The sequence below is a fragment of the Lonchura striata genome, chromosome 2 (genome assembly GCF_050655825.1).
Source record: "Lonchura striata isolate lonStrDom1 chromosome 2, ASM5065582v1, whole genome shotgun sequence".
Taxonomy (NCBI): Eukaryota; Metazoa; Chordata; class Aves; order Passeriformes; family Estrildidae; genus Lonchura; species Lonchura striata.
Genome location: NC_140704.1, coordinates 13,843,470 through 13,860,016, shown reverse-complemented (window position 1 = coordinate 13,860,016; position 16,547 = coordinate 13,843,470). Strand labels below are relative to the sequence as shown.

Genomic DNA, 16,547 nt, shown 5'->3' with positions numbered 1-16,547 from the left:
TATGTTTAATTTTTTTTTCAAAAGTCATTCAAGCCATAACCCAAAACATAAAATCCAAACACCTGTTTTATTGAGATTACTATCCATACAAACATTGGCAAATGTAAAATGGTTTTAATAGTGAGTGTTTACAATAAGCAACAGCAAGTCCTGCCCTTAATAAGATGGATAACATCAAATAACATTATTTTCTACATATGGTTGCTGAGACACATCTCATGCAATTAATATTTTAAAGCACACAAATGTAGAAAATATAAGAGAAATAGGGGATGGATGCAAAGACAAATTGTTCCTAAGTGGCCAGAGAAGATCAGATGTGAAAAAGATGAATGGACATGATTTCAGCTCATTCTCCTCCCTCCTTCAAAATTAATGTTCTTTTTTTTTTTTTTTAAGCTTTTTTGTTTGTTGTTTTTATTTGTTTTGGGTTTTTTTAAATAAGCCAGTAAAAGTCAGTTGAGAGGAGCTGGTTGAAAAGATTTGCTTTATTTTTTTTTTAAGGATTATTTCTTACCAGAGAAGAAAGAACAGCCTTTATGATGACTTTTAGTTCAACACCTTCCCCAGCAATTCTGCCCCTGCTCTTTGACAGCAGTCAGCAGTGCATACCTAAGAGTTCCTCACTTCAGAATGCAAACAAACAAATCCTTATGCAACAGAGGATCATCACATGTACTGTCAGATCCTCACAACACCACTTGATCAGCTGGAGCTGCAGAAGAACACACCAGTTCTGATCTAATCTCATTTCACAGTGCAAAGCCCACCTGCTACCTGACACAGCCACAGCAAGGTCTGGCTTCCCTATGCTGGACTTTGCCAAAGCATTTGACAGGGTATTGCCTGAGCCACAGCAGGGAGGCTGCTGAGCTTGAACTCCTTCAAAGGGGCTGACTGGCTGTTATTTTAAAACTAGATAGTGTATTGCTATTAAATGTCTGCATTACTTATACCATATATTTGTTTACAATTATTTAAACCAAATCTCATGTCAAAATATGGATTAAAACTTCCTCATTTTACCACAGAAATAATATACACAAAATTAAGGTATTTTCTGACTTCTAAGTTTATTTAGAAATCTCAAAAAGCATTTTCATTCACCTTTATGAAAGATAGCAGTGCCACGAAAATTGTACCACAGGAACTTATAAACAGATTGCTTTCACTGTTACAGTGATAAGGAAGGGTGTAATAGGATTTCAAACTTTTATTTCTCTTCACTTTATGACAGCTTTCACTTCAGCACTTGAAGGCATGTTCCAAGAATTTTAAGGTAAAAGTTGGTTCATTTTCAACCTTCCCTGACACTTTGACTTCCTAGGTTTAATGGCAGTTTTGAAAAGTAAAAGGCTAATGTTTCATATCTTGAAATGACTAAACAAAAATTCATTTTCTTTGCATTCAAAGTAACACAAATCCAATAGAAAAATGAAGTTATTAATTCATCATACTTATATTTGTCTATCTTCTCACAATAATGCAGCCAAGTAAATTATTTTAGAGTTGTATATAGCTACAATAATACAAATAATAAATAACTTCAGCAGTTTAATTGAGTACAGAACAAAGTGAGACTGCTACCATTCAGAATCTACCTTTTCATAACAGAAGCTATCTTGAGTAATTATCAGAGAAATATCAATATACACTAGCAAGTGCAGCAGGTACAGTATGAAACATCATTTTATTCCTATTTAATGTAAATTCCTTAGAAACATCTTCTGAATTGCCTGCTAAATTAATAACTGCAGGGTTTCCATTCCATAGAGATTGCATTTATATTCAAAAAAGGCTACTACTTCTTATATTTTCCACTTTTTGATAGAAAAGTATTTACATATCCTATTTTGGCATAATAGTATATGTTTGAGAAGATATTAGTGAGCAGGTTGTGGGACAAATGGTAGGCTTTCAAACATAGATTTCTCCTTATGAAAGATATGAAATAATCTACTTGTCTGCATGCATCCAAATAAAGTCTATGCAATAGCTTCTCCTATAATAAACATTTTCACTCAAAATAAAGCTCTCACTCATACATTATCAACAAATACTTAATTCCAATAGCAGATCTTGAAGAAAACAAAAAACATGCATGTAAAATGTTCTAAATAAAGCAAAATAGCTGTTTTCCTTTTTCTTATATTCAGTGCTGGCCACGCATGTTTACTAACAGGAGACAAGATTAAATCAGTTGCTCATACTCATCTAAATCTCTTAGCTGCTCTCTATTTTACGCACCAGTTCCCTTGGATGGAATGTTTCTTCCTGTCGAAAAATCAAAAGGGCAACGGTTCCTCCCATCTTGGTACTTCGCAGCAGGGACACAACTTCTTCTTGAGTTTTGCCTGTTAAATCAACTCCATTTACCTGTAACAAAGGAAATGTTAGATATCAGGGAGACTCCAAAACAGAGAAACCAGCAGACGCAGCAAAAAGTCATGTGAATCATAATATGGGACAGTATTAAAAAAAAGCTCATTGGAGCAATCTGCTTCTTAGCTGACATTACAGCTTTCATTTAATAGAACTAATTAAATGGTCATTCTTGCCATATAAGTAAAAATAACAAGCCAGACATTTATATTTCCCTCCTTTTCAGTAGCTACGGTACAGTCCAGCACACTCTAAAGCCAACTAATCCCATTTACTGGTATTTCTTACAAGAACCTCTGCATAAACATCTTTTGGCAAAATCAATGTATGATCCCAGAGTGGTCCTGCTTCCATGTGTCTTGGTGTTATATATACCTTCCAAATATATTTAGCACAACAAATTGTGACAAAAGTAGAAAGTAATTGTTTCCCTGTATAACCTTGGGGTTGTTACTTTTGCCTCTGTTCAGTTGTCTAATCCCTTGGCCTCCACATGCCACTGATCAGGACAGGCAGGTAAGGAATACATGCAGCATTCCCCACTGTACGAGCTAACTTCAGTAAGGGAGAAGCCAGAGAAAGATCAAATAAATCTCAGGCTTGCCTGCTCAGAAACATTTTGGAAAAGAAGGCACAACAACTAACAGTGTTAAGCAAGGGAGCATAGGGAGCATAGTGCTCAGAAGTCAGCAAATCATTTTTCCTTCCCCTCATACAAGAGCACAGCTCACACAGTTGAGATGCCACAGCTGTCATCTTAAATGCTTCTCAGTCCCCTTCTACCCAAGTCATCTGAGTTACCTTGAATTACAGTAATTACAGGGGGCTCTCCTCCAGCAACAATTCAAGCTGACTTGGCCAATTTTGCAGTAAAGTGAAGTTGGAGCCCTGAGAGGCAGTTACAGACTCAGCTGGACCTCCGGTGTCATTTGGCTTAGGGACAGTAATGAAGAGCTGTGGGTGATAACGCATCACTCCAGCTAGATTTGCAGAAAGCTCTCTGCAGTGCACCTATCTGAGAGAAATTTAGTTCCCTTGAGGACATCCTTACTTCAGGAGGGAAGTGGCCTTGATTCGCAGTAGGACTCCTCTCCTCTTATGTCTCTTTCAGTTAATTCACTAAACCTTTCAGGGTATTGCCTCCTATCCTTGGCAACATCTTCAATAATTTCTAGTCTGTCAGTCCATGCTGATTTAATTCTACTTACTAGGTAACAATTGCTTTGCTTCAATATGTTCCTAAACAGCAATGCAAGATTCTGACACTATATTCACATAAGGACATGTAAAATTATGTTTTTGTAGTATGTTTAGGTCCAGCTCTTCAAACAGTTATGTACTGAAAATGCCCAGCAACTTGATGTCTAAAAAAAAAAAAAGCCAAAAAAAAGAAAAATAGGGAAAAAGTCTCCCGCAACATAAAATGCCTCTCAAAGTGACATAGTGTGTGGGCTCATGCCAAAACACAGACAAGGAACATGTAATATTTCCTCACCTCAATTAATCGGTCTCCAGCTTTTAATCTTCCATCTTGAATAGCTGCACCTCTCGGAAGGATGTTTTTCACATAAATTGGAGCAGAGCCACCAATGGGGACATCTCTTGAAGTAATGCTAAATCCCAAGCCTTCTGTACCTGCATAAGGAATGCACATTACTAGTTAAAATGCACATTTTATATCACATATTATTTTTACCAAGCAGAATGTATGCATACCTCACTGATACAATCCATGAAAATACATGTAAGATGCAAGAATTACTTCATGACAAAGAATGAAAACAAAAGATCTACAAGAAAGCTGCAGCTGAACACTGAGTCTGGGCACAGGTGGCTCAGCAGGCACTCCCTGCAACTTGCTATTCTGATGACTTCCAAGTCATTGCCATATTTCTGACTTTCTATTTCAGATGAGCTGAGTGACAAGGAATCAGAACAAAGCATATCTGATATCCTATCACTGTCTTCCCCCTTGTCAATCTGGATCTCATCAATGATCCTTCCTTTTTCCTTTGCAGCTCTTTCAATGGCAACAGTCAGCGATGCTGCTGGGCATGGGGCTCTGTCAGCTCTCCTGTGGACACTGGTGACAGTACTGGAGCTCAGTGGTCTCATTTCTCCTGCTCTGGGGACCTCAGGCTGCTTTCAGTCGACAGCTCCTCTGCCCCCAGGCTTCACCTCAGCTCTCGCTGGGCTCCACCCCACTGCCTGTCCTGCAGGCAGGGAGCAAAACCCAGGCTGCCACTTCTGAGGTCCTGCTGCACATCCAGGTGACTGACTACACTTGGCCAAGACAGACTGAAGCAAAACAGAGGCACTTAAAATGACCTGGAGAAATGCAGAGTGGGAGTCCAGTCAATACAGCAAGTGAGACTTGTTTGTATGTCAGAGAAATTAGGTATACCATCACTTCTGGGATAAACAGATAAACAGAAGTCGTTCCTAGTACACAGAAAGCTCCTTTGTCATCCTCTTTTAGATACAATTTATCCAATGTTACCAACAACCCCTGAAAATCTACAAAAACCTGCACTTTCCCCCCTTAATGTTACACATCAAGCCTATCCAGGACACTTAATGCAGCATGAAAATACCTGGCCATCCAGTGGAGAGCCCCCCAACACAGTGTCAGCACCCACAGCTTGCATTTGAAACTTCTCAAAGGTTGTCAAGGCACACCTACAGTCCAAGTCGCCTTCCTGGGCATACACAGGCCCAACCTACATTTAAGCTGACCTACAATGGCAACCTGCAGTTAGGATTCAGCAACATCAGGTAGGTCCCTAAAAGCTACACAGCACACACCTGTGTAAAAGCTCATGGGGACAGAAACAAAACTTTTCTGAAACAGTTGCTAGCTATGAACCCTGGGAAGCCTAACACACACTGTGTGAAAGACACAGAACTACTGAACCATTTGAGGTGTTAATGTATATAAGAAATAAAAAAAAAACAAAACTGTGCAACAGCAGCCAGACAGGGGAGTGAGCAAAAGAGCTCTGCAGATCCCCAGGTCAGTGCAGAAGAAAAGGAAAGAGGTGCTCCAGCTGCTGGAGCAGAGATTTCCCTGCAGCCCACAGAGAAGATGATGGAGAGGCAGCTGTCCCCCTGCAGTCCATGTAGGTCCATGGTGGAGCAGCTTGTGGAGGACTCCACACCAGAGCAGGGAGATTCCCAAAGGAAGCTGCTCCCTATGGGAAGCCTGCACTGGAGAAGGCTCCTGGCAGGGAGCTGTGGTCCCATGGAGAAGAGCCCATGCTGGAGCAGGTTTGCTGGTGGGATCTGTGACCCTGTGGGGGACTGATGCTGGAGCAACCCATTCCTGAAGGACTGACCCCATGGAAGGGACCCACACTGAAACAGTTCTTGGAGCCCTGCAGCCTGTGGGTAAGGCTCACTTTGGAAGGACTGTCTCCCATAGGAAGGACCCCACTCTGGAGCAACACAAGACTGTGAGGAGTCCTCCCTCTGAGAAGAAAGGAGTGGCAGAGACAATGTGCAATGAACTGACTGCAGCTCCCATTCCCCATCCCTGTGCACTGCTGGGAGGAGGGAGGTAGAGAATTCATGAGTAAAGATGAGTCCAGGAGGAAAGGAGGGGTCAGGGGAACATGTTTTAAGATTTGGTTTTGTTTGTCATTACCCAACTCTGATTTGATTGGCAATAAATTAAATTAATTTCCCCAAGTCAAGCTGTTTTTACCCATGGCTGTAATTGTTGAGTGATCTCTCCCTGGTCTTATCTCAACCCTCAAGCTTTTGGCTGTGCTTCACTTCCCTTGTCCAGCTGAGAAGGGTGTGTGATAAGAGCTGCTTGGTGAGCACCTTGTGTCCATCCATGGTCAACTCACCACAGTATTACTTAATTTCTGTAAATTAACTAATTTCTGTTGCCTATGTTTAATTGCTAAACCTACCTCCCTAGAGAGCAAATTAATATTCACATGAAAAGAAAGCAGGAGTCAAATATAGTAACCAGTACTCAGCATACAGACTTCTGAAATCTGCACAATTGCATTTGATTAAAATTTAGTACAATATATTTCATTATCAAGACAGAAATCATGCTAAGAAGTAAACTGACACAGGTGACACGAATGGGTGTGACACAAGCTTTTAAAATCTTCATCTTGAACGTAACTAAGTGCTCCTGTATATACAGTAAAGACATGAAGATCTTATTGTTTAGGAAATATGGATCAGTTTCTCTAGCCTAATTATTTTGAGACAACGTCCCTTCCTTCTGCTGCATTCAAGACAGTTGACATTTGATTTCAAAGTCTTCATCCACTTTCAGGCAAAGATAAAATTTATCTGCACTGTTACATAGAGATAAAAAAATACTAGATCTCATAACATCCATATTTTACTTAGGAGACCTCCCAATTTTAATGATGCTTCAAACATTCATAGAGCTATTTAATTCCCTGCAATATGTGAAGATGATCTGAATAAGGTTTATTTAAGTCACATCTCATCTTTTTATGGAATTTATCTTTTTCTTATTATAAGGATCAGTGTTGAATACTTCTCTTTGAGTACAGGTTTTGTCTGCTAAAATTTCTAAAGTAATATCAGAACACGAGTGCACTCCCAGCACAATATTTCATTATTAATAAGCTTAATCCCCATTGCCTGATTACAGCATCATTACAGATGTCTAGTTCACACACAGCTCTTCAAACCGCCATGGAAAAAACAGAAGTTGAAATGTTCCCATTACAAATGCACACAGGATATAAATTTGGACTGTGGCATTTTCTGCTGTCAAACCTCCAGAAAGTCTTTACCAAATCCTGCAGATCATCACAAATCCACACTGAGCCCAGATTTTAGCAGAAGAAAATTCTAATTACTTATTTCTGTAGAAAGAAGGGGCATCAACTGGGCTGTGTCTTCCTGTGCTGCTCTGTGCAGCTTTGCATGAGGCAGCTTTTGGGTGCAATTTTCCTTCTACCATTTCTCTGCTTCAGTTAGCCATTCACACCCCAGAGCTGCTCTTCCCAGTATGATGCAGCTGCATAAACTACTATGGTTATTATATATAAATTAGATGTTCACAACACTGGGAAATAAAGGGATACATCCAACCGAGGACAAAAATAAGTATGACTTCTGTGACTGAATTGATTTAAATTTTTTTTTCTTTTTTATACACATAACAGATTTAGTTCTCTCCACTCCATTCATTTTGATTCTCCTGTTGATAGAAATACATATAAGATCTTAATATCTTCCTGCTGCTAAAATGTTTTCAGTTCTTAGGGTGAAAAACTGCATTATAATAATGAGTGCACTGTGCAAACATATTGTAGGCTCCTCTGATTTATGCCAGTAATACAGGAGAGACTGGACACACATACAGGCAGAACCACTATGAATAGAAAACAGAAGAAATTTCCATATTTTAGAAAACAGAGGAGTCACCCTACACAAAGCTAGGAGCTTTACTTTGCAGTGTTTAGATTTTTTGATCTGTGCTCACCTTAATCTCTTCTAGATTTTAAAAAAGATAAATTTTTGAAAGGGTAGAAAACATTTTCTTCCTTCTATAGCTGTCATCTCTGACAATGATCAAATAACACCAAGTGATAATAACATTTAAAAATTACCCACTAATTTGTGCAATTCAAATTCTTAGGCTTCTTTGATAAATCAGCAGCTCTTTCGACAAGTTACAGTTCTTCTTTTTTCTTGAATGTGATTCTGAACACACCTTCTAAAGTCTCATTACCCTCAAGAGCTCAGCCAGCTCTGAGCTGAAGACAAAGTAGTTTTAAATTAATAAAAAGGACAGTTACAATGGTAAAAGATCTATTTTGTACTAACAGAAAAGTGACAGATTTGATGTGTGTCAGTTGCTGTTTTGGAAGAAAAAATTCCAGTAGCTTTAAGGTAAGGGGGAGAGGAAATCTATTCCTATAATTTAATTAAACATATTTTTAAAATGAACATCATAATTTCATTCTGAAGCAGTCTGATCATAAATTGACAGAATTTAAAAAATTTTTTTAAGTTTTACTACCGGTGGCTAGACTCTTATCTCCCAGAGAAAAAGTGTTTAATTTCTCACTAGTGATGGGATTACCTTCTTGATTGTGGAAAGAATATGTCTGGCATACCATTTCTGTCTTTCTAAGGCTATCCTTTACAAAAAGTTGTGGGCTCCTCATTCAGCACCAACTACAGGTCTAAATTCTCAGCAGCAAAATGTGCTCCTGGGTAGAAATACAGGCAGGACACGATACAAAAAGCCAGGATCACCTCTGCAGTGTTTTCATCCTCTCAAAAGGACACAGGTTTAGAGACCAGTAAAGAACAACTGAAGGACCTACACTGCCAACATCCTGTGATACTTCTCTTACAGCTGTCTTGCCTTTCAGCACTGTAAGCAGTGCTCAAAGTAAATCATGCTCTTCCTTCAAGTCTAATTTAAGAAAATGCATATGAGTTCTCAGGGAGTTCAATACAGATGTCTCTAAATTAAAAAAAAAACAAACAACTACAAACAAATAACAAGAAACACTGAAAACTTCACTTCTAAAACAACAGAAAACATCTAAAAACTGACAACTGGGCACCACATTTTTTTTAGTAGTTCTGCAAGAAAGGTAGAGAACATTTCTGAGCATCCTTAAAAGGGACATCTCATGTGGGTGAACAGTCCCTCAGATAGACTAAAGGACTGTTAGGGGAAAGTGTAGATTCTTCATGCAAGACAAAAAACACACTCTCCCTTTTCTGGAACAATAAGCAATGTCGGCTGCAGATAGAAAAAGTGTGTGACACAAAATAAATAAATAAATATTAAAAAAAAAAAAAACAACAAAATAAACGAAATAAAGCATTGTCAGTTAATGAAATTAGTAGATTATACTGGGATGGAGAATAAGGAGAGAGATGACATAGTAAAATGAAGCAGAAGGGACAAATATTCTCTAATAATAGTCAGAGCAGACAGTGTCCTCCCAAGTACTTTAACCCCCTGATTTTTTCACAGGAGACTCTTTCTGAAGATCCAGATACAGATGGATGACTGCTGAACTAACTATCCGAGTGTTCCACATTGGAAACCAGGGGTTTTTTTTTAAGGACTGAACCTCATGTAAGATTTGAACAGCAAATATGTTCTTACTGTAAGGGGCATCACTAAACTAACCAAGATCATTTTACTGCTCCTAGTTTAAGCCACATAGTTGCAGAATTTGTGCACATGTAGTCAGGTTTACAGTACATGCAAACGATTGCTTAGAAGGCTGCTCAGCTGTCTACAAAATTTCTGCAGTCACATATACCACCAAGACTAATTGCCTGCTCATTTTTATGTAGTTGAGTGATTTGGAACAAGTAAGGTTTTTTTCCTCCAAGTAAAGCTCAGACCACTCAAGAAGATCTTTGATTAACCTAATAGAAACCTTCTTTTCCCCTTATGCTCCAGCCTGCTAATGGTGATCAGAAGTTGTTTTAAAAAATGGAAAGATGAAACTGATGCAGTTTATGCTTCTTCAGTGACTAATAATGCTCAAAATTATTTGCTTCACTTTTGAAATCTCATTTCTCAAGGTCACTGAAGTAATTTAGGCATCTACACGCTTCATTTCAAAAGTGACAAACGCTGCATCTGAACGGGCGTTTCAAGAGAACATATCACTTCAAAAGAAATTTTAAACAAAAATTTAAAATGTCAGTTCAAAGTCTGGCTTAAGAATCTGTGTGGGGAAAACAGGAGAGTATAATGAAAAATGCATATAAATCTGTACACTTCAGATCCATGATGCAGGATATCTTACAGACAAGTTCAGTCCTGTCTTGAATACTTTCCTGTACAAACCCAAGGAAAGAAAGTAATTGTCCATAGATGTGCTCCATTCCAGAGCAAATACAATGCCATGTCAAATTAGCATACTCCCAAACTATCTATGCCAACTTATTTGTGACTCTAATGACTTCTTGCAGAAAGGAACTTGGATGCAGCAGGGCTGAGTCTCACTGTGCCATGGCACTGAATGCCCACTCCCCTGGTGGGACTTGCAGAGTTTCAGATCAGCTCTGTATGCAAGATGCAGCATTATTAACCTCAGAGAGGCCAGCAAGCCAAAAGGAACACAAGGAACTCTGAAGAGCAAAGTCTCATAATCCTGCTCACATGTACAGTTTAACCATTTTTCTCTCCTGCACTGTGCAGAGGTGCCTCCTTTGATTCAGGACTCATCTAGAACAGAGCTGCTGTGTCCTGTTTGTGATGGATGTGGTAACTGCTACAGCTTTCCTGACAGTTCTGTCACTCATTTCTTCCCCTTTCTTTTTTCTTGTTTTGCAAGAAAGAGGCCAAAAAGGAAGAGGTAATTACAACTCCCATGGTTGGTGTCTAAGTCACCCTCTGGTAGTGGGGAGATGTGGACTCAAGTCCTGTTGCACTGAATACTTCAGACAAAAAATTAACAAAATATTTTGTGGAACTAAGACCAACTTAAGAAACATGAGCTCAGTGCTCATATTTTACTTCCAGAATTTTATATTTAATTTATCTATAGAAACATGTAATTATAGATAGAAATCATATGATGCAATGAGTATTATACTGAATGACACACAAATAGGATTAAGCTAATTTCCAGTTCAAGTACTTCAGGCTTGTCTTAGTACAGCAGTATCAAAAGCAGCAGATATGAAATCTGAGTAGCACAATGTCCAATGGAAAAGCAGACTTTTGAATGCTTTAGTGAATATCAGGCTAAATGCTGTGAGTTACTAAGTGCTCAAAGACTGAGCCTTAGAGCCATTTGCTATATAATTGTTATTTATTATTTACAAGTGTTGGACTAAATTCCTCTCATGCATTGGCTCAAACACTTGCAGCCAAAGAAGGAACACTCTGGGAGTGTCCTGGTGCATATGAAGTCAAAGTTTGTGCTAACAGTCTGGGTGTTGTATCAGTGGTCTTATTTTCTTTACTCATTAGCTGCAAAGAACTATTTTCATTTATTTATACTTACTGTGTATCAGTTTACACCAAAATGTATATATAAACATAGGCTCACTGTCATGTCTTGCATTATCTTAATTTGTGTAAGCTATTAAGCTACACTGCTATACAACCTTAATGGCATTAGAATATCAGCAATAACCCCTACATCTATATGCTAAAAGTTCAAGCCTTGACCTTTAAGCCAAGATAAACAGATATCCATTTTCATTTAGAAAAGCCAACAAATATTCCACATTGACTGAAACATACGACTGACCTTCTCTTCTGACTTTATTAAATAGCTAAATCCTATGAAAGTTCAGGTTATTTTAAAATGCCAAATCAGCAATAAATATTAAGAAATCATAATTACAGAAGTACATATGGTAGAATTTTTCTATGATTGTCAACCTATATCATAAAGTTTGTGCAATATATAAAAATACAGCTGTAATAAAGAAGGTCTGTCTGTATTGAAAAACAGTCAGTTCTCATATACTACGTACATTATCAATATGTACAGGTTACATGAAAACTGAATTTTAAGACAACACTTTGCATGCCTTAATGTTACCCACAATGAGTTTTTAAAGTAATGATGCTAACTGGGGAAACAACTACTGCCTGTCAGCACTTGTTAAATTTGTTAAATATATATAAAGCCTGTATTATTACAGCATCCTTCCTTAGAAATAATAATCAAAACCAATCAACATCCCTACTGAACTCATACTTACAACAAAATACCTGGGGTGTCCTTAAGCATTTGCTGCATTTGTTGCTCTGTATGTGAGAATTCAGAGTGATCAAATGTAAGTCAAAATGAGAGGGCATGCTTCTTTCCACACTGGGTATTAACAAATGAAAGACAGCAATGATAAAAAGGCATCTTTCTTTATGCACATTTTTCTTTATTTTTACCATGCATAAAAGACAGTTTCTACCTTTATCGAAAGCCTGAGCTAGCTGCCATTCTACCATAAGTAGTATTCTCAAATAAGCCAACTGTTAGAAACAAATATCCCCTTCAAACTTCTGAAAAATACTCTAAATATATTTCAAAGTTTTTACTACTGTAAGAACCTTCAAATTCCTCTGGTATGAACTCGATGTTAAAGTATCATAGAGATCACTTTTCGTCAACAGGTAGCATGCATCTTCTTTACTCCAAACCCAGCTAAGATATTAGTGCCAGCAAGGATAAATTATATTATGGCCTTGGGGGGAGTATTTCTGGAACAGTATCCAGTGCAAGATGACCAAACAGAACATCATATCACAGTCAAAAATCCGTAACACACCAAAATTATATCCTTGCATCTTTTGAGGAGTTGTAACTCCATATTTGTTTCATGCAGAAATATTGTGGTCCCAAATTATGTATTTATTTGTTAGTGCTTTTAAAATTACATTAAATCCTTATTTCCATGTCTTCCTGAGAATTCTTTGATGTACTGTCCAAGTAACACTTCTAAAGACTTCCACAAACACGAAAAACCCAGGTAAAAATCACTCTAGTGACTGAGAGCATATTTATAAGCACACAAATTCCTTACTCAACCAATAACAGCAAGTTTTTCCAAGTAGGCTGATCTGAGCTGATGGCCTAGAGAAATTCTTGAAGGAGCATCAACAACAGAAGCAAACTGTCAACTCAACCTTATGTCATCCAAGTTTGTAGAGCTTAAAATTCAGCAACCAGAAAGAAGCAATCTGGTGGTTCATGTGAAGTTCATAGAAAGGAAAGCATAATGATAATGTGACAAGTAGCCTGGTACCTGTGAAACTGTAAAATCTCCACCATTCATTGCACTGTCTTCAATGTCTTTCAATAAAGAGATTACTTAATAAATACTATTATCATTAAGCACATAGAGTATCTTAAGGGGAATGCACCCCAGTTCATGGAGAATACTGTCATACGAATGAACTTTCTGCTGTGTAATGTGAATACTGTTCTTGTTGCTAGAGATCAAATTATAGCTAATCTTAAACATGCTCATTTGAATACCATAAAGCCTACAGCATATATAATCTTTTAAAAAAAATCATTTCCCAAGAGCTAAGAATACTGGCATCTAAATGTAATTTTATTATACTTCCAAATATCTTAAAACCATCTACACATTAACTACAAAAAAATACCAATTTTCTCACATCATAAAACTTTCACGGATGTACCAATGCATCTACATGTGCACATATAACACAGATGTTGAGATAAGCACACACTACTTTAAATAGTGTCTCTCACCCCCGTTCAAATTATATTAGCATAAGGGCCAAGACAGGAAATATCACATTACATCTCAACCAAAGGTTTTAACATCTCAGTGGAAAAAAATGAAAGTTTTAGCTGGAAATTAGAACGTCCAATTTACCAACTGGATTCAAAACACTCTTAAATTAAATCTAAAGGCAAAACTCAATTTGAAAAGTAACTGTGAAGTACTGAACATGGGCCATTTTTGCTTAGTTGTTTACATTAAATAGTTCACCACTCCCTGGGTCTTTGGCTAACAGAATTTGAGGCATTTACTACACTACTTTATTAGCTGAGAAATAGAAAAAAATGTTAAATCACTCCTTAAAATGGCCTTTTGCAAGCATGCTGCACGCGCTGAAGGCAGGGTGGGTCTCCTGGACCTGCTCTCAGGGACAACTCAGTGCCTTGGCTGCAAAAATGAACCCACTGCCCTCCTCGTGCTCTTGCCAGCCTTCCTGCCCAGGACAGTGGCAAGGGCACACACACATCTACGCGCACATCTCCTACTGCATGGGGAGCACACTGGAGCCTTACCTTTCCTTAGCTGTATACTGAGCCTCTTCCCTATCTTTTTGGTGTTATAGCCACTGTTGGCAGTGGAGGTGAGAACTTTCTGAGGTGATGGTACCAGGCCGGAGGGTGGTTTCCCTGACGAGTTCACACTATGAGGTAGCTGTGAGTAGGAGTCTGTCTGGTCGGAGTGGTTCCCCGCTCTAGACATTCTCTGTAACGTGTGGAGTCCAGAACTGTTGATGCTTTTCCCATCAGCATACTGGGAGTCGGGGCTGAAGCGGCTGGAGTAGAAGACGCTCTCGCTCTGGGACAACTGCTCGTACTGCTCCTTGCTCGCCGCAGGCACCACGTGGAACCAAATGAACGGCGTACGCATGGCTTGGCGAAACATATGCTGTGCTCTAGGTTTTAAAGTGAACAGAAAATCAGCAAATTAGGACTGTCAGACCACGAGACACTATAAGCATAATTACTGATGTTAATTAAGCGACACGAGCTGACAGACACACTGCACTCAAGCATAAACCATAAAACTTGAATCTGTTCACTCGCCTATTTGATCTGCTTTTCGCTAAGGTTTACTGCTTTAGGGCAACACTATGGTTAAATATGCTTAACGACTAATGTAGCAAATACTGGATTCAGAAAAGCAAAAATTTTAACCACATTCGTGAAATGCAGACAGTTTCATAGTAGGACTGCAGTGTCCTTTTGTTTTGAACCTTGATAATTGTAATAATTGCGATAACTGTTACCACAGTGACAACAGAATTATCAGAATGAAAACGATTAATTATAAAAGACTATGTATTCCACAATTTTCTGATTATATGGAGTCTTGCAACCAGTCTAGCTTACAATTCAATTTTTTTCAGCTGGTATTGTATTGGAATGCAACATTAAGAAATAGGAAAAGAATGCTCAATCTTGTACAGACAGACACTGGGCTTCAAGGTCACAATCCAAAGTATACAAAGACAACAAGGTCTCTTCACAGACTTTAAAACTGTGATTCAGAACCTTAGAACAAGCAGAGACAAGCTGCTTTCAACCATATGGTATAGGGTGATGTTTCAATTCAGGTTAAAGTCAAAGAAATTAAAACCACATTTTAAATATATAGTAAGTGTAAGATGATCAGAACAAATGATAATTGGCTTTCAGTGTGTTACAGATTTCAGAACAGCATTAACATCCATGCAATCACTCATTACCTGCATGCCTCTTTTCTATTTTTCTCTTTCTCTTACCTGAATGTGAACTACAATCCCCTCTTAAAAGTCTTTCTGATTCATTTAGAGATTCTACCAAGTCCAGACAACCAGTAAGCAAATGTTTGTCTCTCAAACTTGTCCAGGAAGTTTCTGCATATACAGCACCTTTAGTTCTCACACAATCAAGAAACCACATATTTTTACAATGTTAAAAATCAAGTCCTCATGTTGTCCATTTATATTGAACATAGTGCATTGCAAATATAAGAGCAAAAGTCATATGGGAATTTCAAGAAAAACAAATTACCAATATAAGAAGAAAAAAAATCTCTCAGGTATAAAAACAAACAAATGAGAATTGCACATATTCTAATGACAATAATTATCCTGTGTTTTTTTTTTTTAATCTGGCTATATAAAAGCCACTGAGTGTATCTTTTCTTTCTTAGAAAGGCAAGCTTAGAGATTTTTTTTCTTACCTTCCTCAAATTATTCCAACGTGCTAAAGCTCAAATAATGCAATGTAACGTGTGGTAAGGACACTTACTGTTCAAATCTCCTGTTCCGCAGGTCCCCGTCATTAATCCTGACAATACAATCGTTCTCACGGAAAAGGTTTTCTTGTTCAGCTTTTCCACCCTTCTCCAACCGCTTCACCAACAGCCCCAGCGTTCTGGAACATTAAGATTACAAATTATTACTATCTGAATAATTTGCAACATCGAAAATCCTATTGATTTAATATTTTATCATGATCACTACAGAAACTATATTTCAAACCATCTTTACCTTGAAGTAGGATAGCAGTTTCAAATAACTTTAAGAACTACCTGATTTATTATCCCTTTTCCATAAAACAAAAGGCCTAGGCGTATCAAACATGTCAAAAGTAAGAATGAACAGGTTGACAGCACATCCATTCTTGAAAAAGGCCAAGATTTCTCTGTAGTAAAAATTCCAAGAACCACCACATATCTGAGAAAAGATATCTTTTCTGCTAGTTAACTGATGCTGAATAGATTTAACTTAAAATTTGAATTTCTGAATTAGTAGAGAATGCCACAGCCTTCACTACTCCTTCTGTGCAAGTGAAACATGGGGTCATCTCATGTAATAAGCAGCCTGTAATGAGGGGATGGATAGAGAATTCAATAATTTCACGTGGACCAAATGCTTGACATTTTTTAATAAATCAAAAAAGATA

General features: G+C 37.9%; 1 protein-coding gene across 23 annotated transcripts in view; it reads right to left on the bottom strand.

Annotated features, from left to right (window-relative positions):
- The window catches only part of PARD3 (par-3 family cell polarity regulator), a 441,179-nt gene that overhangs the window by 190,137 nt on the left and 234,495 nt on the right, over positions 1-16,547 (bottom strand). For all 23 annotated transcript variants that reach the window (XM_021542937.3, XM_085564036.1, XM_085564095.1 and 20 more), the window contains 4 exons: positions 15,891-16,016; positions 14,151-14,530; positions 3,878-4,017; positions 2,248-2,376 (listed from right to left, as the gene is read on the bottom strand). In XM_021542937.3, coding sequence (XP_021398612.2) covers positions 2,248-2,376; positions 3,878-4,017; positions 14,151-14,530; positions 15,891-16,016 — 775 coding nt within the window. The remainder of the gene's footprint in view (positions 1-2,247; positions 2,377-3,877; positions 4,018-14,150; positions 14,531-15,890; positions 16,017-16,547) is intronic.